Source organism: Camelina sativa, chromosome 11 (assembly GCF_000633955.1).
Source record: "Camelina sativa cultivar DH55 chromosome 11, Cs, whole genome shotgun sequence".
Lineage (NCBI taxonomy): Eukaryota > Viridiplantae > Streptophyta > Magnoliopsida > Brassicales > Brassicaceae > Camelina > Camelina sativa.
Window position 1 is genome coordinate 18209934 of NC_025695.1, and position 22844 is coordinate 18232777.

The window sequence follows — 22844 nt, forward strand, 5'->3', positions numbered from 1 at the left end:
ATAGGGCGACCAACTTGAGGTTCCTTCTTGATCATCTTGGTATTACGTCTACACCACCGAACCATACTGAGACAAGAAGTCAGTCTAACTCCGGGAGTTCAACTCAATCACTACTAGAGGAGGAAGTAGTTCAAACACAATCTTCAGATCGTGTCACTTCAACTCCATAAGATGACAACACGCCCAATGACAACACCGGACCGGCTCATGACACCTTCAACTCTGAACCGGACCATGACGACAGTATCAATGAGGAGGATCCGGAGCCCACACAAGACTGGACCACACACGCAGGCCCTCAACAACTTCGGCGCAATGAACGGTTAAAACGTCAACAACCTCGGCGTAGTGAACGGTTGAAGGATCAGCGGGTTTATTATAACAACCAAGCGGTGGCTCATCCTATCCAGGCTGTTTGTTTGCTTGACCTTGTCTCTCCGGATCATGCTGCGTTCTTTGGCAAGATTGATGCTCAGTTTGTTCCTAACACGTATGAAGAAGCCAAACAATATAAGGTATGGCTCGATGCTATTGATGATGAACACGGCGCCATGACTCATAATCATACATGGGACGAGTCCGATCTACCACTAGGGAAGAAAGCTGTGAGCTCCAAGTGGGTGTTCACTATCAAATATTTTAGTAATGGTGATGTGGAACGCTATAAAGCTCGATTGGTGGCCCGTGGCTTCACACAAACTTATGGTGCTGACTATACGAACATGTTTGCTCCGGTCGCCAAGCTACACACAGTTCGAGTCGTTCTCTCACTCGCTACCAACTTATCATGGGACTTATGGCAAATGGATGTCAAGAATGCGTTCCTTCAGGGGGAGCTTTCAGAGGAGGTCTATATGCACCCTACTCCAGGCTTGGAGGATACTATCGCTCCGGGCAAGGTTCTCCGACTTAGGAAAGTGATCTACGGTTTAAAACAATCTCCTAGGGCATGGTACCACAAACTGAGCTCCACACTCCGCAACAATGGCTTCAAGAGGTCTGAGGCCAATCACACTTTGTTTACTCTTTGCACCAATGGTGGTCGTGTGGTGGTTCTTGTCTATGTCGATGACATAATCATATCTGGCGATGATAAGGACGGTATTTCTACAACTAAAGCTCTTCTTAATTCCACTTTTGATATTAAGGATCTTGGTGAGCTCAAATACTTTCTTGGGATTGAAATCTCTCGCTCTTCGGAGGGGTTGTTTCTCTCTCAAAGGAAGTATACCCTTGATCTTTTACAAGAAACAGGTAAGCATGGCGCCAAACCGGTTTCCATTCCGCTTGAAGAGGGCTACCAGGTCAAGCGAAAGGGGGAGATGAAGAAGACGCCAAATGCTCTGATTAGCAAGTTAGCTGAACCATATGAAGATGTGGGGAGATACCGACGGCTTTTGGGAAAACTGATATATCTTACGATCACAAGACTGGACTTATGCTATGCGGTGAACCAAGTTAGTCAACATATGAAAGCACCGACGAAATTCTACTGGAACACTGTGGAGAGGATTCTTTGCTACCTTAAGGGAAGTCCTGGCCAAGGTATCTGGATGGGAAATAATAACAACACAGAGCTTGTAGGGTATTGCGATGCAGACTACACCGGCGATACGATGGATAGGAGATCAACAACTGGATACTGTACATTTATAGGCGGCATCTAGTGACTTGGAAGTCAAAGAAGTAGAAGGTTGTCTCTTGTTCGAGTGTTGAGTCCGAATATAGAGCCATGAAGAAGCTTACAAATGAATTAACCTGGCTCAAAGCTCTTCTCAAGGATCTTGGAGTTGAATCTGATCAACCGATCACCATGCATTGTGACAACAACGCTGCAATACACATTGCCACCAACTCGGTATTCCATGAGAGAACCAAACACATTTAGGTAGGCTGCCACAAGGTTCGAGAAAAGATTGAAGAAGGAGTAGTCTTACCATGCCACACACCAAGCAAAGATCATATAGCTGACATCTTCACCAAGGCTGCGAGTCTTCAAGTTTGTGAATACATTCATAGCAAGCTTGGACTTGTAGATCCTACACGACCATAAGGCACTCTCCTAACTTGTGGAGATCACACTCTTTTCCTTAACATGGTTTTGTCCCATGTGGTTTTCTATGTTAAGGTTTTTAACGAGGTGATCCTTCACGAGTTCCAAGCTTAGTCATTTCATCGGACTAAGCTTCAGGGGAGTATTGATCAGGATCGATTAAGCTAGGAGGTGTCCGTACGGTTGTCCGTACAAGTGAGTTAAAGGGCCGAGTCTTACACAAGAGGCCGAGTCTTACCATGTCCCATGGAGTGAAGAAGAGGCCACAATGATCTAAGGCCCAAGAGAAGGATCGAGAACCTCCTTGTAGCCGTTAGGAGAGAAGGAAGAAGAGAGTCACGGGTTTGGTATCTTCTTGGGACACCAAGTCAGGTCGCTTTCATTCTAGGGATTAGTATTTCTCTCTCTTTGTGTCTCTATCAACCTTGTGTCGCATGTAAGGGAGCAGCCCTAATATTTTTTTTACCTATTTAAAGACTTATAGCCACCTTGTAACAATACACACTAATGGAATTCTATTCTACCATTATTCTCTTTGTTCGTCACTCACTTCACTACCTTCACTCTCTCATTTCTACCTTTACTTCCGCATAAACTTACAATAGTTTCCTCCTTTAAGGAAGGTAGGTAGTACAAGGGGTTTCGAGTTTTCCATGGTTGTGTGCTATGGACCGTTGGATAAAACTTTTACCCGGAGAATAAAAACGTAAATGATGAACTAGAGAAGAACAAGAGTGAAAAGACTTTGAGAATGAAGAGAATCGAGAGAATAGAGGAGTCAGATTGTCAAGAACAACAACCTGGCTCTGATACCATGTTAGAATTGCGGAATGTAATAGGTAGAATAAGAGGATAAGAGGGTAACTCGGTAGAGAAAAGATAGAATGAACAAAAAAGACTTAATTAGTATTTCTCAAATGTTGTTACATAGTCTAATATAGTAGAACAATGGGCATATAGCCATTAGAAGTGATGGTGAGATGAAAGAGACATAATGCAACTTGTCTTGAACTCGCACAAGGTGAAAGCGACCCGTCCTTCCCTTTGTTTGACTCGCACAGCTCGCACACCAAAGTTAAACACGTGATTCTTCTTCTTCCTTGGCTAGATATTTAGGTTCTTCCAGATCCTTCTTTCCCATGGGCCTCACTTCACTATCAGGCCACTTCTACACCACTCACTCTATTGGTCTCTACGGCCTCATTGCTTTGACTGTACGGACACTTGTATGGACACGACCTTGATCTCATGTTCCTTCTTCTCACCAATACAGACCGTATAGACTCAGTTTCTCCTGAGGAAATCTCTGGTGAAGCTGATGACAGTAACAATGGTGAAGATAACAATGATAACGACAGTGATAATCCAGCAGAACTCTTGCCTCCATGACGAAGTGAACGTATTAAGAAGAAAAACATGCGGTACTACAACAATGTGGCAGTTGCTCATCCTATTCAAGCTGTCTGTACTCTCGCGCATTTTCCGGTGGAACATCAACCTTTTCTTGGTCAGACTGATAAGCATTGGATCCCTCAAATCTATGACGAAGCTAAAATTCACAAAGTATGGCGTGATGCAGTCTCTGCTGAAACAATTGCAATGGAGTCAAACCACACTTGGGATGAAGCTGACCTCCCCAAGGGCAAGAAAGCCGTGACTTCTCGTTGGATATTTACCATCAAATATAAGAGTAATGGAGATATCGAACGCTACAAAGCACGACTTGTGGCAAGGGGATTCACTCAAACGTATGGGGAGGACTATCTAGATACGTTTTCACCTGTTGCCAAGCTTCATACTGTTCGAGTAGTTCTCTCATTGACAACAAATCTTAATTGGGAGTTGTGGCAAATGGATGTCAAGAATGCATTACAAGGTGAACTAGAAGACGAAGTGTACATGCGACCTCCACCTGGTCTAGAAGATATCATTGGACCCGGGAAAGTACTTAAACTCAACAAAGCTATTTATGGGTTGAAGCAATCTCCAAGGACATGGTACCACAAATGGACACTACACTACTTAAGAGAGGATTCAGAAAATCTGAAGCAGACCATACTCTATTCACACTCCCAAGTGATAAAGGTATTATTGTCATTCTCGTATATGTTGATGACATCATCATATCCGGGAACGACATAGTAGGTATCCAAGAGACTAAAGCTTTCCTTAAATCAGTTTTTGATATTAAGGATCTAGGAGAACTTAAATATATCCTTGGGATAGAAGTATATTGTTCCAAAGAAGGACTGTTCTTATCACAAAGAAAATATGCCCTTGATCTCTTAAATGAAGCAGGGAAACTTGGATCAAAGGCTGTTGCAACACCACTAGAAGAAGATTACATGTCAAATCAAAAGGGGGCGCTTGATGATGTTCTGTTTCAAGATGTCACACGATACCGTCGTTTAGTAGGTAAACTCATATACCTTACTATCACACGACCTGACATTTGTTTTGCAGTAAAACAAGCTAGCCAGCATATGAAAGAACCAACGGTGCGTCATTGGAACATGGTGAATCGAATCCTCAAAACACCAGGACAAGGCATTTGGATGGGACACAATGAGAGCACTGAACTGGTCAGATATTGTGATGCTGACTACGCCGGAGACCGTGAAGATTGTCGTTCAACCACTGGTTATTGCACATTTATAGGAGGGAACTTGGTCACATGGAAAAGCAAGAAGCAAAAGGTGGTGTCTCTATCAAGTGCTGAATCAGAATATAGGGCCATGAGAAAACTCACTACTGAACTAATGTGGCTCAAAGCTCTCCTCAAAGATCTTGGTGTGGAATATTCAAAACCAATCACAATGCATTGTGATAATGAAGCTGCCATTCACATCGCTTCTAACTCAGTGTTTCATGAGAGAACAAAGCATATTGAAGTCGATTGTCACAAGGTTCGAGAACAGATTCAACTTGGCGTCACACTCACTTGTTACACCGAGAGCTCAGAACAGTTAGCTGATGTTCTCACTAAGGCAACTAGTTCACAAGTTTGCGAGTATATTCACTCTAAAATCGGACACAGGGATCTCACTCGGCCTTGACTACTTTGGTCATGACACCTACACTCTTTTTCCCTTGTGTATAGTTTTTCCCATGTGGTTTTCTATTCCAAGGTTCTTAACGAGGTAGGTGTTCGAGACTCCAAGCTAAATCAAAGTGCTACAATCGATTAAGCTTGAGGGGGAGTATGCGAACTCACACCTTCGTCTGTACGTCCATACAAGGAGACAAAACAGGTCGTCCGTACGGCTCAGAGGTCCAACCAATTCAGCCCATGAACTCCTCTCTCCAACGGTCACAAACTCTCTAGAATCTTCCTCATGGAGCCGTGTGTAAGTCGATACAAGTGGGAACCAAAGTCAACTCAACATCACATGTTTATGTTAAGGAGATGTCACTTTCTCATGAGTAATTGTGCATAGAATCTTGTATAGGACATTCCCTTTGTATATTGCCTATATTTAGCTTGTACCTATGAACTAAATGAAATAAGGAAAAAGATTATCTCTTTCTCCATTACACTACACAATTCTAATTGTTTTACTCTTCATACTCTGTTTTACTCTGTTCTACTTTCTGTTCGACTATATACCATCTCTCAATCTTTGTTCTACGTACTACTCTTGTCTATCTTAAATCTTACACAGATGACCCTAACGAATCAAATTAGATTTTGCATTTCCTCATGGATAACTAGAACTGCACAATGCATTGGGCTTCATCTCTTTTCTCATGACAATAAACAGGAAGCATGGAACAAGTTCAACTCTGAAGAACTTTTTTGAAAAAACCTGGGACTATGTTTTTGATAGTGTGTTGTTCGTCTGTCGCCCAAAAGATGAAGTATGTGGCATTCATGACAAGTCCAAAGACGGTGCCCAAGTTGGAAGCAGAGAGTTGTTCATAGAATATGTATTCCCATTTCCCAAGATTGATGACCCAGCACTGCATCATCATATACCACGCAGCAATTGGGTATTCTTTTTTTTTATATATTTTGTTGCAAATTTTTCCTTCTCATTACCCTTCTTTAAGAGTATGATGTCAGATGTATTGATGTTGATTTCTGTATCAAAACACAATACTTGAGAGCTGTGTATTGTTGTTTCCAAACTATTTATATATATGCATATAACATTCTTTGAAGTGGCACGATGCGACTCTTTTGGCGATCTAGTGTCGCTTTTTCTATCCATCATGGTCTGAAAATCAGGCTAGATAGTCTTTGTGAGCGTGTTTGTATATTCCGATACATCTTCACAGAGGAATTAGACAGTTTTTGTCTTTTTGGTAGGTATATTGTGATATCAGTCGGAGTGTCTCACGATTTGAAGTTTGAACTAGTAAAACAGAGACCCGATCCAGTTTAGAAATCGTTTTATCCAGAATGGTACTAATGTCTATATTGAATTATTGATCACTTGTCCGAGTTGCAGCGATTAGGATTATGTATTCTCAACTTTCGCAGTAAATTGGATTTCAGCATTTCCATTATGGTAAGGTTAATAAAATAAGTATAAAGAAGAAGAATGTTGCTTAAGTCAAATAAGCGACATCTGCAGAATTCCACCATGCCTAATGATCTCCGGGAGTTATATACAGGAAAAATTATGTGAACCCATCTTTTTTTGAAGTTAATAGCTTATACAACAACCTCAAATGTATTACAAGCTTCACATGTTATGTATAACGCCTTCAAATTATAGTTAGTCTGAACACAGAACTCGGGTTTCAATCTGCATCCTCTCTCGAGATGCTCAGCGTGCGCTTCTGCTAACCGTTCTTGCAGAATGTCCAGATTAACCTGATGCAAAAAATTGAATCCGAGAAAGAAAAAAACTCAAGGACAAGTTCAGGGGCTGAGAGTGACAAAGAGAGCTATAAAGAACAAGAATCTGAACCTCTTCGCCTTTGTTCAGCTGCATATTACACATGTTGCAGGAGATGTGTCGGTGATTCTCCATAAGCTCTCCTTGCTTGCATATCGGACACCATATCTGTTTTAGCTCCTGGAAAAACATATCAGAACAGTAAACTGGTTTCTAAGGTATTTGAGAAAACAAGGCTGCCCTGTGAAAGAGAGAGAACCAACCAGTTCACTATTTAAACACATATTGTGAGAAACCAAGGTGGCCAAGTAATCATCTTCCTCGTCTTCCCATGTTTGGTTCTGAACATACGATCCTGGACAAAGCACCACATGGGCATCAGTATTCATTCATGTATCTTTTTCAACGCAAATCTCATGAAGAACAAAGAAAAACTAAATGGTTTAACCATTTACTGTAGTAGTAGTCTCTGAACACAAATCCTTGTAAAATATCTGTTGCATTTCCAACAAAATCTCTTCACTATCACCTTCATAAACATCTTTAAGACCTTGCTCATCATATTCCCATAATATATCATCAGAATCAGGAGTTACAGTCTGATTCCCCGAGAGGTTTCTCGACCAATCCTCAATTTTTTTCAATTCGTCAGTTACAATATCCTGGAAAGCAGAATTGATAATCTCCTGAAAGTAAAAGAATCCTAAACCTCATCAGCATAGCTATAAAAAGAACAGTCTTTTGTTTTCTCCTTTATTGGGATTACAAAAACAGAGGACGAAAAAGAAAAAAAAAAAAACCTTTTGATCAGAAGATTGACAATCAGAGAGCCTCAACTTCCACAGCAAACGAGTCCTATCTTCTCTAACTCTTCTGAAACAGTTTTCTCTAAACTGTGTGTATATATATATATCAACGCCATTATTACATACATTAGCAAACAGCAACCATAACACATGAAAGATTCTTTTATAAGCTATGATGAACACAATTCATAAACAAAGAGATTCCAGATCATCTAAAACAGAAACGGAAATTGAAAGGTGAACCTTTTGTTTCCTTATAGAGTAATCGAACTCGGATTGGGATTTAATAGAGGTCCGTTTCGAAGCTGGTTTCGCCAAATTTTCCTCCATTGGAGAAACAAGGAAGACGATTGATTTTGATTCAAGAGAGACGACGACCTTTTTGAGTGATTATGTTGTCTCGAGACCCGGTTCAATTTTGAAATAACCGGATTTTAAAACCGGTTAAATGATTTTCCCTCGAGAAAACCCTGTTAAAATATACCATGTCTTTGTAAAACTAAAACAAATCCATGTCTTTTTCAATCAAACACCCTTTTAAAGTTTATTGAATCAACGATTTGTCTTCTTCTACGTCTTCACGAGTCTCTCTTCTCTTTGTAAAATCCCTTACTCCTCTTCTTCTTCTACCTTCTTCTTTCTTCCATTTCTCTGCACTTTTGATTCTCTCTCTCTCTCTCTGTAAGTTTCCATGGCTTGTAAAATTTTCTGGGGGACTGTGTTTTTTTTTTTTTTTTTGGTAAAAAAAAATGTCGACAAACTAAAGAAAACAACAGATGAAGAAAACAAGATGGAGATGCGGGGCTGGGGGACTGTTGATGAGTATCAAAGTGATGAGCTCAACGATGAAGGTGTTGGGCTTGTTGATGGACCGCAACTGAGAAGGAAGTCCACGAGGATCCGTAAGCCCAACAAGAGGTTTCTGGATTAACGAGACAAGGTCTCTGTTTTAATTGGAATTGGTCTCCCTAATTGTTAGGATCCATTTCCCAACTTTCCATGATTTCCCGTTTTGTAGGAGTGGTGAATCCCTCCATTACTTGTATTCGTTTCCTTATTTAAGAAATAGAAAAGCCAAAAAGAGGCAAATATCAATTGCCCAAAATCTGAGTCTTTACTTTTATTTAAGTTCTGTTCTTGTTCTTGATACTAAAGTTGTGATACGACGAGGTCGCAGCTATCAACTGTGTTATTAGTTCAGTCATCATCATCGTCATTTCGGTGTGTGTTTTTTCATCAATTTCGCTGAAACTGATACTTGGGTATCTTCAATTTTAATGGGTTTTGTGATTTCCTTTGCTCTTTGTTTCTAATTTCACTTTTAGTGTTGTCTATCACTTCTTAAGGTCTCCGTTGTTCGCCATTTTTTTTCAGTCTAAGCAAGCCACCGTGTTGATTGTTTTTTATTTACTTCGTTAATCAATCGGATGCGTTTTTTTTTTTGGTGGATTCATTTCCGGGAATTATGGATTTTATTGTGTTTTAGAGTTTTAAGTGTGTAAGATCAAGTTGGTGATCGCATCTTCTTTGTTGGTCTGATAGCTCTAATTGATTGTTTTATGTTGCAGAAATGTTGGAGACGGCTTTGACTATTATAAGCCTGTTTTTGACACCTTGAGAGTGCGAGATTTCTGGAGTTTATTTAAGTCGAAATGAAGAGGAAATAGCCAGTACAAGTTCATGCTCTTGAGGCTTTTTATTTCGGTACTAAATCTTTAGTTTTATTAGTTTGTGGGTGTTGATCATTTTTGTAAGAATTGGCCTCTTTTGTATAATTTACCATGGATCTATTTCTCTTCTATTATGTTTTTCTGTCTCTGATGGTTGTTATGTATATATGATGGCAGAGCAAATGTATCCGACACCTAAGGAAATGGAGGACATGGGCAAGTCTTTAGGGTTTACAGTGATGAGAAGAAGTAGAGGAAAAAGGCATGAAATCGCCGGCGGATGATGTGGTGGGAGCAGAGAATCCTCAGTCATACAATACATCTCGCATTAGGAGTTCCATATCTTCCAGATGTGATTTTAGAGCAGGTGTTAAGAAAAGATGTAGTGTTGAGACAAGGAAGGCCAATTGCCAAGAGTTGTTTACTTCACAACACATTTTGGCCAAGATCTTTCGAAAGGATGGTCCGCCGCTTGGTTCTGAGTTTGACCATCTCTCGTCTGGAGCACGCAAAGGTATATTTTGCTACATTGCAAAATAAAACATGTCACACCCTATGGAGAAGGCTTGGATTTCTGAAAATTTGACTTTTATCACCAACGCTTTATACTGTGGCAATGAAGTTAGTGCTTTCTTATTAGTTTTGATTTTTCTTATGAGAAACATCGATGACTGGACAATTGGACCCCGAATGAGTGCAGACTTGATTTGTTGCATGACTTCAAAAGTATGTGACAGTTATGTTTGATTCTTATGTGTGACTTCTTTTCCTTCTGATAGCTTCTTGGCTAGGCACTTCATCTGTCGAGCAACAGAAACAGAGAATGACAAGAAAGAGAAAGGTAGTGGATATATCTTATGTGTTATTTCATAAGGTAGTTTTACCTGGGTTTGCTAAGTTACTTAGTCCCTGATCTTAGTTTTCTTTAGATTTCTGAGCTGATGGATCATACCAGTCAAGATTGCGTTCAAGAGAATGCTACTGTGATGAAACATGGTATTGGAAAGGGTTTGATGACAGTATGGCGGGTAATGAATCCAAACAGGAGGGACGTATCTCCTTGCGTTGGTTTGTTGGATGAAAGAGCTACATTACCTCAAAGCTCAGCACGTAATCCCCCACATCAAAAGAAAAAGCAAAGACAATTAGCATCAATACTGGAATTTTTTACCTACTTTATCTTTCATAATTCTGATTCATTCTCTTTCCGTTGCCGTTTTCTCCTAAATTTCTTACTGACTGCATTTTTCATTCTTCAGAAGCAGAAACTGTTGCAGCAGAGGTCGACAGAAAAGAAGAGGCGTTATATAAATAGAGAGGTAGCTTGATCTTTATTTGGAACTTGTTATTCATTATAGTCACATGGAAAGTGCAAATAAAATGTTAACTCTTGCTATAGGTGGAATTGAACAAAGATGAAACTCAAAGGGAATTTAAAGAAAACTGTGAGCTTGCCGTGGATAGGGAGGTATTTAAAGAAACCTGCCAAACAACTTCGATACTAGTGGATGACGAGGAATTAGAGATGCGTGAGCGACAGGAGAGAGGAAATCCGTTGACTTGTTCATGCCATCATTCTAGTAGTGGATCTCATGGTTGTTTTCTTTGCAAAGGTGTGTATGCCAGTGTTACATGAAAGAGTCTTCGTTCATGTTCTTCTGTTACGTGGCCAGTTCCATGCGGTCCTCTGACAGTTTTTAGTTGTTTCCAGATTTATTGCCCAAGTTTCCCCCAAATTCTGTTCAAATGAGGGTGCCTTTTGGTTTGCATCCATGGAATTCTTTTCCAGAGACTGTAAAGAAACTGTTTAAGGTATGTAAACTGTCAAAATTGGTACTTGACGATTTCTTAGTGTGTTTGTAAATTAGCTCTCATTTCTGACTTTCTTGGAAGTGACTCAGTACTCTCTTGGCAGGTTGTCCATTTCCTTTATACTTATTCAGTTACTCTTGATATATGTCCTTTTACACTCGATGAGTTCACGCGGGCATTTCACGATAAGGTGGTCGCTTTTCTCTGATAACAAATGCTCAGTTTCATACAGTTTCCTGTTGTGGAAGGAAATTGTTTATTGTATTGCACAGCTCTCTCACTCTCGCTTTATCCTTCTGACAAATAACGTATACTGTGCTTGCGTTTGGACATCAGGATTCCTTGCTCCTTGGTAAAATTCATCTTTCCCTGCTGAAGCTGCTTTTGCTTGATGTTTAAACCGAGCTGCAAAGGGGATATTTTTCAAACTTGAGTATATCATGCAAGTTTCTAGCCCTGCTTCAGTCGGCATGCACTAATGTTGAGCTATATTTTAACTTGATAGTTTGATGGAGTTTTAGGATCACCATTAGATAATTTATGGTAAAATCTTCCTGTCTCCATGGCCCATCTTTCGGCGTGTGCTTTTCTAGTTTATTTTTCATAAACGCATAAAAAAAGAGCGTGTTGTTTAGTGCGTTATTTTCTTTTCTGATGCATTGTTGGTTGATGTTACCTTTCTTCTTTCTCTAGGAAAGGAGACTCATGAAAAAGTATGGCTGATACGATTGTACAATGCCACGTCAAGAGGACTCAAGTTGGTTGCTGATGACGTGGACAAGAAGAGAGGAAAGACTCTGATTGTGGAGGAGGGTGGCCGTTACGGGATCAGCTTAAAAGAGCTGTGAAGCTCTTCTTCTTCATGATGCTGAATGTTGAATATTGTGAAGATTGGTCAAGCGATGTGCTTGTGGTTGGAGAGGTGAGCTAGAGATGTGCTAGTATCTCTCTTATGGTGTGTTGGGAGCTGAGCTAGTGATGTGCTAGTCTCTCTCTGTTCTTATCAGTTAGTTTTAATTGTGTGTTCGTGTAATCAGAGCTTACGGTATCGTAAATCTAACAATGGTGCGATGAAACTGTGATCGGAGCATCAACGCGATGAAGACGGTGGAGTTTGTGATCAATGACGATGATGGTTGTATGGATACGCCTATGTTCACCGGAACAGATCCGTTGCTGTGGATCTCAAAAGTGGAGAGGCTTTTCAATCGTGGTTGTTTCTCAGATGATGCGAAGCTTGATCTAGTCTTCTTGTTTTTAGACGGAGTTGCGTTGACATGGTTTATGCAGAAGATTAATAAAGAGAAATTTATGGAATGGACTGTCTTTAAGCATAGGTTGTTGGCTCGATTTGATCCGGTGAAGAGTTGTTCTTCATCCGCGAGAGATTCGTCCTGTGTTCCTGAATTGGTTGCAACAGAATCGTCGATTCACGATGCAGAATCCCTTGGTGCAACTGCAAACATTTCATTTAGTGAAACTGATTCGATTTCAGAGCTTGAAGCGGAGGCAATGGAATCAAACAAGGAGACTGATGTTGTTGCAAATCCTAAGGTATCGATTTCACAATTGGAACCTAGCCTTAGCGTTAGGATTTGCAGTGAGTCATTGGATATTAGGAAGGATGTACCATCTGTGTTGTTGGCAGAAGATCGATCACAATCAACATGTGTCATTGTTAACAACATTGCACACCAACTGTTCGATGCAAAGTTTTAGTATCAGACGTGAGAAACGTTTGATGAAACAGAGCAAATTTTCAAAGACATGGAAATTTAAGTTCAAAAACATGGCTATGTCGACCAATAGATCACAAATGGATCATAACATTGGTTTAGTGAGGAAGAAGAAAAGATTTCAGAACCTGAGAATGAAAAAGCAAGCTCACATGTCAAGGGTGATGTCTAAAATGAGGATGTTGCATGATCCAAGAGGCATGAAGCAGCTTCTGCATGGGGATACGAAGCTCATGTTCTTGTGTCAAGTGGAATCAGGGGAAGCGACAACACTCACACTCAAGGAAGCTGTGTCTGAGTTGATTTTTCAAGGATTCAAGGTCTTGACAGCGTATCCAAAGGTGTATGGAAAGCTGCAGTTACAAAATAGACTAGCAATGGATATTCCAGAGTATGCAGTTAGCTTAACAAGGGTTCATGCAGTCAACACAATTTTTCAAGACCGAGATGCAACACTCATGACATGGTTTATCCATGGTGATGCACAGTTTCAAGTGTATCACAAGTGGAGAAGTAAACCACTTCTATTTTGGAGCTTGATCTGCATTCAGTTTGTTCATAAGACAAAGCCTGCAACTTCTCTAATTTCCAGAATTCACAAAGAAAGTGTGAATTTTCATATTGGTGATCCATGGTCTGATTGTGATCTTGTGGTTTTGATTGCTAGCAAAGGAGTGGCAGCGACTATAGGACATTCGCTATATATCATGACCTACTACTCTGCATATCAAGTGTGGGATGTAATGCTCCAATTAGGTTTCAGGGTACATCAACTACTAAAGAGACCAAAATTGTCTATATCCTGGAAATATAAACTCAAGCTTATGGTGATTTGGTTGGAGGATATCTCAGTTTTTCATCACAGTTTGGGCATGGGAAACAAGGTTGTGATTGGATTGTATACAAGACAGAAGGTCCAAGTACGGGATCATTTATGGCTGACCACAAATGCAGATTTATTGCTTTATCTCTCAGCAAATCTGATACAAGTTTCACTACTACAACTACATCATACTCAGTGTGGACTGATATGTCGAATGGTCAATTGGTTGATTGAGTGTGAGCTGCAAGGTAAGACAGCGCCATCCTTTGGTTTTGGTTCTGGCTTTGATATTCTACAGAGCGAGCTTGATGAAGACTCACGTGCAGCCACTTCCATTTTCTTGCACAATATTAAGAAACAGAAGTTTCTTAAAACCTGGACATTCAGGTACAAATACAAGATGAAAGAGAGTGGTGCAATGGAGTATACAAGGGGTGAAAAGCCAGAGTGGGACAAGATAGTGAATCTAATCACAGAAACTCTATTACGTCAACAATTGTACATGTTGCAGAAGGTTGCTATACAAGCGTCATCTTCTATATGGCACCACTGGAGACGCAAGACTGTCACAGTTGTTGCAAGCTCACAAGGACCGGCGTTTGTATCTTGTCACTGCAATTTTCTCTCTTCAAGCTTGAGGACAAGCTTGTCTCAATGGGGGGAGTATTGATACGATTGTACAATGCCACGTCAAGAGGACTCAAGTTGGTTGCTGATGACGTGGACAAGAAGAGAGGAAAGACTCTGATTGTGGAGGAGGCGTGGCCGTTACGGGATCAGCTTAAAAGAGCTGTGAAGCTCTTCTTCTTCATTATGCTGAATGTTGAATATTGTGAAGATTGGTCAAGCGATGTGCTTGTGGTTGGAGAGGTGAGCTAGAGATGTGCTAGTATCTCTCTTATGGTGTGTTGGGAGCTGAGCTAGTGATGTGCTAGTCTCTCTCTGTTCTTATCAGTTAGTTTTAATTGTGTGTTCGTGTAATCAGAGCTTACGGTATCGTAAATCTAACAATGGCCTTCATATTGGAACGTTAAAGGGTGAATTATTTAGAATGCTTAATAAGCAAGGCAATAATGGCTTGAAAATATCCGAGTTAGCCAATTCTCCAGAGGTAAGTTTGTAAATAAAGGGATCTAGGTCGTTTACTTGTACTGTTCGACTGTTTTCTGAAATCCATAATGATATCTAACGGAATATGCTGATGGCATGTGGGGGGTGTATTCAAAACAGGATTTTAGAGGATTTGTGTTTTTTTTTATAAATCTTCTGTTGAAACTAGTGATTTTAAAATCACATCTCAGATCCACTGTTATTGAATATGAAATTTGTTAAAAATCACTCACAATCCACTGTTGTACCTTTCTCTGTTCTATTCTCCTCTCTCGTTTACAGAGGTTTGCAAAGACTAAAGAGTGAAGAGAGGTCCCGAGATCAGCGAAGGAGTGAAGGAAACGGAGGCATCATTGACGGAGAGATCAGCTGCGTTGAGAACGATGAAACGAGTATCGGCAACTATGTCGAGCTACATGGCAACAGTTCCGGCGAAGGTGCAGGCGATGAGATCGGGATTGAGGCGGAGATCGTAGCGCTTGGGGACGGCGAACTTTGGTAGACGGGGATGACCTTTGAACTGATCCATTTTCGCTCATGTGATTACTTGTAGATTGCATCATAGCTTCAAGTTCTTAGTGATTTGTTACCATCATAGCTTCAAGTTCTTAATAAACAGAGTCTCTGGTTGACCAAACCAAACACATCGCAATCATGAATCACACTTATTGATACATATCTCATTCTCACACATATCTGAATCTTTATTTTCCTGTAGCAGCAACATGTCTCCGTCACTAATTGAGTGAACCACATAGTTCAGTTTGTATTTGTGGTTTTAATTTAAAGCTGGATTCATCTTATTCTGAACTTCAGGCTTCAGCAAGTCTTTCGACATGTGGTAAGTCAAGTCTTATTTGCAACTGTATGGATTAATCTCGATCTAAGCTTAACTTTGATTATAAATGTTGATATATAGGGCCTTGGAGCTGTTGTTGAAGCTGTATCTCGCAACCTTCATGAGCTTCAAAATAATAAGGAAGATGGGAGATATCACTTCATGTCTCTGTTGTTGAATTTGGTTTACACATTTCTCTATATGGTCAATACATATATCATTGTCCCTACAGCAGATGACTATTCCATGAGCCTCGGTGCAGCAGCAACGGTGTGCGGTGTTGTAATTGGTGCTATGGCAGTGAACCGGAGATATATAAGTGACGCTTAAGTATAAAAACTAACATTTACACAAATCTTTTTTAATATATATAAGTGACGCTCATCCAACTAAAACACATTTGCCTGACATCACCACCGCTAGCTTACTGTGAGGTACTCTATTTTTTATAATATCAAATACGCAGTTCTTAATATTTTATAATGATCATGTGCCTTTGAGCCTCTGTATGAATTGTATGTAGTATTCATAATAGAAATCTTTGTTTTAAGTCGTGAGTTTCTCTGTTTTTCACCCAACGTTTTTTGTTTTGATTGTGTTACTGTGTAGGTTTTTAATAATGGATCGTATTGTTCAAGAAAGTGAAGAGATACAAGCAAGAAGAAAAAGAAAACCAACCCCTATACAGTATTTTTATTACTGTTTAAATACGTATTGTATATGGTATTAACAAAAGACAACCATAATTGTTAAGAAAAAAATAGTTTGTGATATGATACCAACCACTATACGTATGAAAATTATATTTCTAACAGTTATGATACCAACCCCTATACGTATTTGAACATCTTTGTATTCTTTGTGTTATGCTATATGAACATCTCTTGTTTATGAACTTGAGAATCTCTTAAAAACCCACTTAAAGTCCTACAAAATCTCATCAAATCACAAACTAATTTTTTTTTCAAAAATAAAAAATAATAATAAATCCACCAAACTACCTTAAAATCTCACTGTAAATCTCCTAAAATCCAAAATATCATAAATCCTCCAAAATCCTCCACAATTCTATTTTGAATACACCCCCCTACATTATTCGAAAAGATATCAGAATCAACATATCGTGTACGTGTTAATTGTTTCTCTGAGGACCTTGACAAGAGCCAGTCTGATTCGGACGCGTCTGGGAGTGTTGATGATGAATCTGATACTTGCTCAGTTAGTTCTGGTGATGACATTGAACATGTTTCAGAAAATTCTGCCCTTCGAAAAGTTAAGTGTAGGAAAAGGCGGAAGCATAAAAGTAAAATGCGGGAATTATGNAGAGAATTCAATATGTTCAACTCTGGCAAGTGATATTACATTATTCGAAAAGATATCAGAATCAACATATCGTGTACGTGTTAATTGTTTCTCTGAGGACCTTGACAAGAGCCAGTCTGATTCGGACGCGTCTGGGACTGTTGATGATGAATCTGATACTTGCTCAGTTAGTTCTGGTGATGACATTGAACATGTTTCAGAAAATTCTGCCCTTCGAAAAGTTAAGTGTAGGAAAAGGCGGAAGCATAAAAGTAAAATGCGGGAATTATGTAGTGAGATTGATGAAAGCCATCCCGGAGAACCATGGCTGTTGGGGCTAATGGAAGGGGAATATTCAGACCTAAGCATTGAAGAGAAGTTAGATGTTTTTGTGGCTTTGATTGATCTTCTTAGTTCTGGTTCCACAATCAGAATGGAGCTAATCTCCATACTATCTAGACCAAATTTTTCTGCTGAGTCTTGAAGTACTTAAATAAGTTTTAAAAACTGAGTGTTAGATCGCTCCATCGTTGCATCTGTAACAAAAGCTTGGGCAGATAGAATTTTGATCCATATGAACTGAATACTTGACGCCCTCTCCGAAACTTTAGAAAATGATACTTCTTTTTGGCAGTTGCAGGAAAAAGTTTTTTTTTGTTACAGCTATATGTCTCTGGTGCGTAGTGCTAACATTTATTTTTCACCACAGGATCTACCGTGAGCTATGGTTGACTGTGTCCCTAGTATCTATAGTCATGTTTCTGGTGGAAAAATTACGAGATCCTCCTCTAACCAGTACAGCTATCCACGCGGATCATGGGTCCATGGAGGAGAGCTTCCTGGAATTAAAGCGCTATCCAAGTCGTCTGATTCTCATCCAGTTGATTCTTCATCAGTTGTGGGGGACTTTGCAAGTCGTCTGATCTAACCTGATTTTTTCCTCTTTTGCTTGGTGTAGGCTTTGCGGGCGCTGTTGTCAGTTTTGGATGATAGGGGCAGACGGGAAGCTCGTCTTGTTGAATCGTTGGAGAAGCGGGAACTACATTTGAACACTTATGTGCATTAACTGGTAAGTAAAGGCTTTGTTTTTTTTTAAATGTTTTTTTTGCTATACATTTGCCTGTCATTAGTAAGGAAGAGAGAAATCTATTAGTCTCAAATGGGAGGTCTGTAAATAAGTTAACGCCACACCATTTTGAATTTGTGTTTTCAGAAGCATGAGAACAAATTATATTAAGAGCTTTCTTTCTTTGTGTTATGTTGTACTTGCTTGTCTTTTTTTCCGACAAATTGGCTCCCTTTGGTAAAGAGTGTCCTCTTCCTTAATCTAACTATGTGGGAAATTGAGAATATACCCTACAAATGCCCCATTTGATATCCTATGTGGTTGTGTCTTTGGTAAAGACGTTGTTAGAGAATCCTGTTTGATGTGTAATAACTGGGAAGTAAAGGCTTAATCTTCTTCAGTTTGCTGTACATTTTCTCATTGTTAGTAGGGAAATGAGTACTCTATTAGCCTCTAGCTTCAAATGCCACACCATTGGGATTTGTTTTTCTTCAGGGGGAATGAGAAAAAATGTGATTTTGCTGCTAAGAAAATTGAGTTCTTCCCGCTGCAGGAGGTAAACGAAATGTGGGCAGGTTTGGGGTACTATCGGCGGGGGCGTTTTCTTTTAGAGGTGAATACACTTCTGCAATTTGGGGTTTGACACTAGTTGATACGTTCACTGTATATCATTGTAATGCTTTCTTCTTTCTCTTGATTCTCCTAGGGAGCGAAGATGGTTGTTGCAGGGAAGGATGGTTTTCCTAATCAAGTGTCTAGCTTGATGAAAGTTAAAGGAATAGGAGAGTACACAGCCGGAGCAATTGCCTCTATTGCTTTCAATGAGGTTAGTCAGTTTTATTTTTTTCAGTCATATATGTAAGACATTAAGTAACTATCTTTACATCTTTTGGCACTTATTCTGTTCCAGGCGGTACCTGTTGTTGATGGAAACGTGATAAGAGTACTTGCCAGACTAAAGGCCATCTCAGCTAATCCAAAAGACCGGCTTACAGCTAGGAATTTCTGGTGAAATTTTTTTTGCATTTTCTCGGATGTCTTACTATTGAGACAATAATAAAAGAGAGGATAAATAAGTAATTTCTCTTTGTCAGGAAACTAGCTGCCCAGCTAGTGGATCCTTCACGTCCTGGAGATTTCAACCAATCTCTGATGGAGCTTGGTGCTACTCTATGTACTGTTTCAAAGCCAAGTTGCTCTTCTTGTCCTGTTTCCAGCCAATGCCGTGCATATTCACTTTCCCTGGAGAACAGAACGATTTCCGTGACAAATTATCCTACAAAAGTGGTCAAGGCCAAGCCAAGGTGCGACTTTTGTTCCGTATGTGTTTTGGAAATACTGAACCTGGAGAGGAACCAATCAGGAGGTAGATTTGTTCTTGTAAAGAGACCTGAAGAGGGTCTGCTTGCTGGTCTTTGGGAGTTCCCATCTGTTATATTGGATAAGGAAGCTGGTTTGGCAACAAGGAGGAACGCGATCAACCTCTACCTTAAGGACGCATTTCAAGTAGAACCCAAGAAAACATGCACTATAGTTTCGAGAAAAGAACTTGGAGAATTCGTCCACATTTTCACACGCATACGTCGAAAAGTGTATGTGGAGCTATTAGTTGTACAACTGACAGGTTTGACCGCTATCTATTTCTTTCTTTCTCGGTCTCCCTTTTACATGGACATGGACATAACTATAGTCAGAAATATTAACAAGAAATTACTCTCTTCTCTGTGTCATAAGGTGGAACAGATATNTCTGATTCTCATCCAGTTGATTCTTCATCAGTTGTGGGGGACTTTGCAAGTCGTCTGATCTAANACTCTGACATGGAAGTGTGTGGGCAGTGATGCTCTTTCTACCATGGGACTGACATCGGCTGTTAGAAAGGTATCACCTTTTCGTCTTCAAACAATATAACGGACTTTCTCTGGATGTGATTGTTGAAAAGGAACAACCTTTGCAATAGACAATGTTGNTAGGGGCAGACGGGAAGCTCGTCTTGTTGAATCGTTGGAGAAGCGGGAACTACATTTGAACACTTATGTGCATTAACTGGTAAGTAAAGGCTTTGTTTTTTTTTAAATGTTTTTTTTGCTATACATTTGCCTGTCATTAGTAAGGAAGAGAGAAATCTATTAGTCTCAAATGGGAGGTCTGTAAATAAGTTAACGCCACACCATTTTGAATTTGTGTTTTCAGAAGCATGAGAACAAATTATATTAAGAGCTTTCTTTCTTTGTGTTATGTTGTACTTGCTTGTCTTTTTTTCCGACAAATTGGCTCCCTTTGGTAAAGAGTGTCCTCTTCCTTAATCTAACTATGTGGGAAATTGAGAATATACCCTACAAATGCCCCATTTGATATCCTATGTGGTTGTGTCTTTGGTAAAGACGTTGTTAGAGAATCCTGTTTGATGTGTAATAACTGGGAAGTAAAGGCTTAATCTTCTTCAGTTTGCTGTACATTTTCTCATTGTTAGTAGGGAAATGAGTACTCTATTAGCCTCTAGCTTCAAATGCCACACCATTGGGATTTGTTTTTCTTCAGGGGGAATGAGAAAAAATGTGATTTTGCTGCTAAGAAAATTGAGTTCTTCCCGCTGCAGGAGGTAAACGAAATGTGGGCAGGTTTGGGGTACTATCGGCGGGGGCGTTTTCTTTTAGAGGTGAATACACTTCTGCAATTTGGGGTTTGACACTAGTTGATACGTTCACTGTATATCATTGTAATGCTTTCTTCTTTCTCTTGATTCTCCTAGGGAGCGAAGATGGTTGTTGCAGGGAAGGATGGTTTTCCTAATCAAGTGTCTAGCTTGATGAAAGTTAAAGGAATAGGAGAGTACACAGCCGGAGCAATTGCCTCTATTGCTTTCAATGAGGTTAGTCAGTTTTATTTTTTTCAGTCATATATGTAAGACATTAAGTAACTATCTTTACATCTTTTGGCACTTATTCTGTTCCAGGCGGTACCTGTTGTTGATGGAAACGTGATAAGAGTACTTGCCAGACTAAAGGCCATCTCAGCTAATCCAAAAGACCGGCTTACAGCTAGGAATTTCTGGTGAAATTTTTTTTGCATTTTCTCGGATGTCTTACTATTGAGACAATAATAAAAGAGAGGATAAATAAGTAATTTCTCTTTGTCAGGAAACTAGCTGCCCAGCTAGTGGATCCTTCACGTCCTGGAGATTTCAACCAATCTCTGATGGAGCTTGGTGCTACTCTATGTACTGTTTCAAAGCCAAGTTGCTCTTCTTGTCCTGTTTCCAGCCAATGCCGTGCATATTCACTTTCCCTGGAGAACAGAACGATTTCCGTGACAAATTATCCTACAAAAGTGGTCAAGGCCAAGCCAAGGTGCGACTTTTGTTCCGTATGTGTTTTGGAAATACTGAACCTGGAGAGGAACCAATCAGGAGGTAGATTTGTTCTTGTAAAGAGACCTGAAGAGGGTCTGCTTGCTGGTCTTTGGGAGTTCCCATCTGTTATATTGGATAAGGAAGCTGGTTTGGCAACAAGGAGGAACGCGATCAACCTCTACCTTAAGGACGCATTTCAAGTAGAACCCAAGAAAACATGCACTATAGTTTCGAGAAAAGAACTTGGAGAATTCGTCCACATTTTCACACGCATACGTCGAAAAGTGTATGTGGAGCTATTAGTTGTACAACTGACAGGTTTGACCGCTATCTATTTCTTTCTTTCTCGGTCTCCCTTTTACATGGACATGGACATAACTATAGTCAGAAATATTAACAAGAAATTACTCTCTTCTCTGTGTCATAAGGTGGAACAGATATTCTGTTCAAAGATCAGGCAAATGACACTCTGACATGGAAGTGTGTGGGCAGTGATGCTCTTTCTACCATGGGACTGACATCGGCTGTTAGAAAGGTATCACCTTTTCGTCTTCAAACAATATAACGGACTTTCTCTGGATGTGATTGTTGAAAAGGAACAACCTTTGCAATAGACAATGTTGTTTGAGCTTCCCAAAATTGATAAGGTCGTTCTCAGGGTAATTCATGATTGTTTGATTCGAGAACTCCATGTGTTAAAAGTGTGTATATGTTGATGAAGGTACAGGTGTATTCAATGGTTGAAGCTCACAAGCAAGGTTCATCGGTTGCTCCTGACTCATCAAATAGAGCAGCCATATCGAGGAAACGAAGAATCTCATGATCTTCTTTTACACTTTTCTATTTGTTGCTTAGCTTCTATATTTATTGTTGGAGCATTCAGATACTAAGGTCTTGCTTAGTTTTAACCAAAAACACATATGATCTTGGTTTAAAATTGAACAATTGGTTCTTTCTGCTTAGTAAAGTGACTTGATGATCTCTCCAGGGGTTGATTATGTAAATGGTGTGTCTCTCCCTCCACCTTCATATATATCTACAGTGACGGGCTTGTCTATAAGACTCCTAGGATTTGTATTGTTAAAGCATAATTATCGGTAGTCTCTTATAAGGGGGTTGTTAAATTTTTTATGAATTATTTGTGTATTGTTTTGAATATAAGAACCCATGATCTCGTTGTAAAATTTTATTCTCCAATGGTAGATTCTAATTTTGGGTCTCTTATTTTTGAAAATATTATTTTTTGAAATTTATAAATTTTAAATAGGATCGAAGTGGTGTAAATGTGTAAACATTTATGAATTTATAAAAATAGAAAATATTGCATTTAATTAATTTTCAAACATACAAAACATAATAAAAAACATTAATACCTATTACAATTGAAGTGCAATTCATAAATGGGAAAAATGATTAATGTAATATTGATTTG

The 22844-nt window shown here is 39.5% G+C and overlaps 4 protein-coding genes and 1 pseudogene across 12 annotated transcripts; 4 read left to right on the forward strand and 1 right to left on the reverse strand.

Moving 5' to 3' along the window:
- LOC104728096 overlaps positions 1–5851 on the forward strand; it is a 26592-nt pseudogene extending 20741 nt beyond the window's left edge.
- On the reverse strand, positions 6582–8639 carry LOC104723728. Of its 4 annotated transcripts, none has more exons than XM_010442121.2 (6): positions 7947–8639; positions 7698–7790; positions 7427–7583; positions 7161–7252; positions 6970–7077; positions 6582–6872 (listed from the first exon to the last, which is right to left on the reverse strand). In XM_010442121.2, the coding sequence occupies exons 1-6, from the start codon at positions 8031–8033 to the stop codon at positions 6711–6713; spliced, it is 699 nt and encodes a 232-aa protein (XP_010440423.1). In that variant the 5' UTR covers positions 8034–8639; the 3' UTR covers positions 6582–6710. The 4 variants fall into 4 exon arrangements, with proteins under 4 accessions (XP_010440423.1, XP_010440422.1, XP_010440421.1 ...); XM_010442120.2 differs by having other exon boundaries at positions 6605–6872; positions 6970–7065; positions 7346–7583; positions 7947–8636; XM_010442119.2 differs by having other exon boundaries at positions 6605–6872; positions 7346–7583; positions 7947–8634.
- LOC104723729 (homeobox-DDT domain protein RLT3-like) lies at positions 8672–14952 on the forward strand. Of its 6 annotated transcripts, none has more exons than XM_019233061.1 (12): positions 8682–8924; positions 9272–9407; positions 9551–9887; positions 10153–10214; positions 10303–10692; positions 10773–10986; positions 11085–11185; positions 11289–11375; positions 11522–11728; positions 11879–13992; positions 14132–14614; positions 14730–14952. In XM_019233061.1, exons 10-11 carry the CDS (start codon positions 12621–12623, stop codon positions 14146–14148), a joined length of 1389 nt encoding a protein of 462 aa, XP_019088606.1. In that variant the 5' UTR covers positions 8682–8924; positions 9272–9407; positions 9551–9887; positions 10153–10214; positions 10303–10692; positions 10773–10986; positions 11085–11185; positions 11289–11375; positions 11522–11728; positions 11879–12620; the 3' UTR covers positions 14149–14614; positions 14730–14952. The 6 variants fall into 6 exon arrangements, with proteins under 6 accessions (XP_019088607.1, XP_019088606.1, XP_010440426.1 ...); XM_010442124.2 differs by having other exon boundaries at positions 11879–12107; positions 12223–13992; positions 14132–14951; XM_010442123.2 differs by having other exon boundaries at positions 10303–10483; positions 10633–10692; positions 14132–14951.
- On the forward strand, positions 18509–19871 carry LOC104728097 (adenine DNA glycosylase-like). The gene is made up of 5 exons (XM_019231895.1): positions 18509–18673; positions 18767–18886; positions 18971–19068; positions 19155–19684; positions 19795–19871. The coding sequence occupies exons 1-5, from the start codon at positions 18524–18526 to the stop codon at positions 19869–19871; spliced, it is 975 nt and encodes a 324-aa protein (XP_019087440.1). The 5' UTR covers positions 18509–18523.
- On the forward strand, positions 20555–22235 carry LOC104728098 (adenine DNA glycosylase-like). Its single transcript, XM_019231896.1, has 6 exons — positions 20555–20719; positions 20813–20932; positions 21017–21114; positions 21201–21730; positions 21841–21947; positions 22140–22235. The coding sequence occupies exons 1-6, from the start codon at positions 20570–20572 to the stop codon at positions 22233–22235; spliced, it is 1101 nt and encodes a 366-aa protein (XP_019087441.1). The 5' UTR covers positions 20555–20569.

Coding starts and splice junctions, on each gene's coding strand:
- LOC104723728 (XM_010442119.2), bottom strand. CDS start 8,033: ATGGAGGAAAATTTGGCGAAACCAGCTTCGAAACGGACCTCTATTAAA. Junction 7,791..7,946: donor ACTCTATAAGGAAACAAAAG/GTTCACCTTTCA, acceptor ATATACACACAG/TTTAGAGAAAACTGTTTCAG. Junction 7,078..7,160: donor TGTGTTTAAATAGTGAACTG/GTTGGTTCTCTC, acceptor ATGTTTTTCCAG/GAGCTAAAACAGATATGGTG.
- LOC104728098 (XM_019231896.1), top strand. CDS start 20,570: ATGCCACACCATTGGGATTTGTTTTTCTTCAGGGGGAATGAGAAAAAA. Junction 20,720..20,812: donor GGGGGCGTTTTCTTTTAGAG/GTGAATACACTT, acceptor TGATTCTCCTAG/GGAGCGAAGATGGTTGTTGC. Junction 21,731..21,840: donor ATTAGTTGTACAACTGACAG/GTTTGACCGCTA, acceptor CTGTGTCATAAG/GTGGAACAGATATTCTGTTC.
- LOC104723729 (XM_019233061.1), top strand. CDS start 12,621: ATGCAGAATCCCTTGGTGCAACTGCAAACATTTCATTTAGTGAAACTG.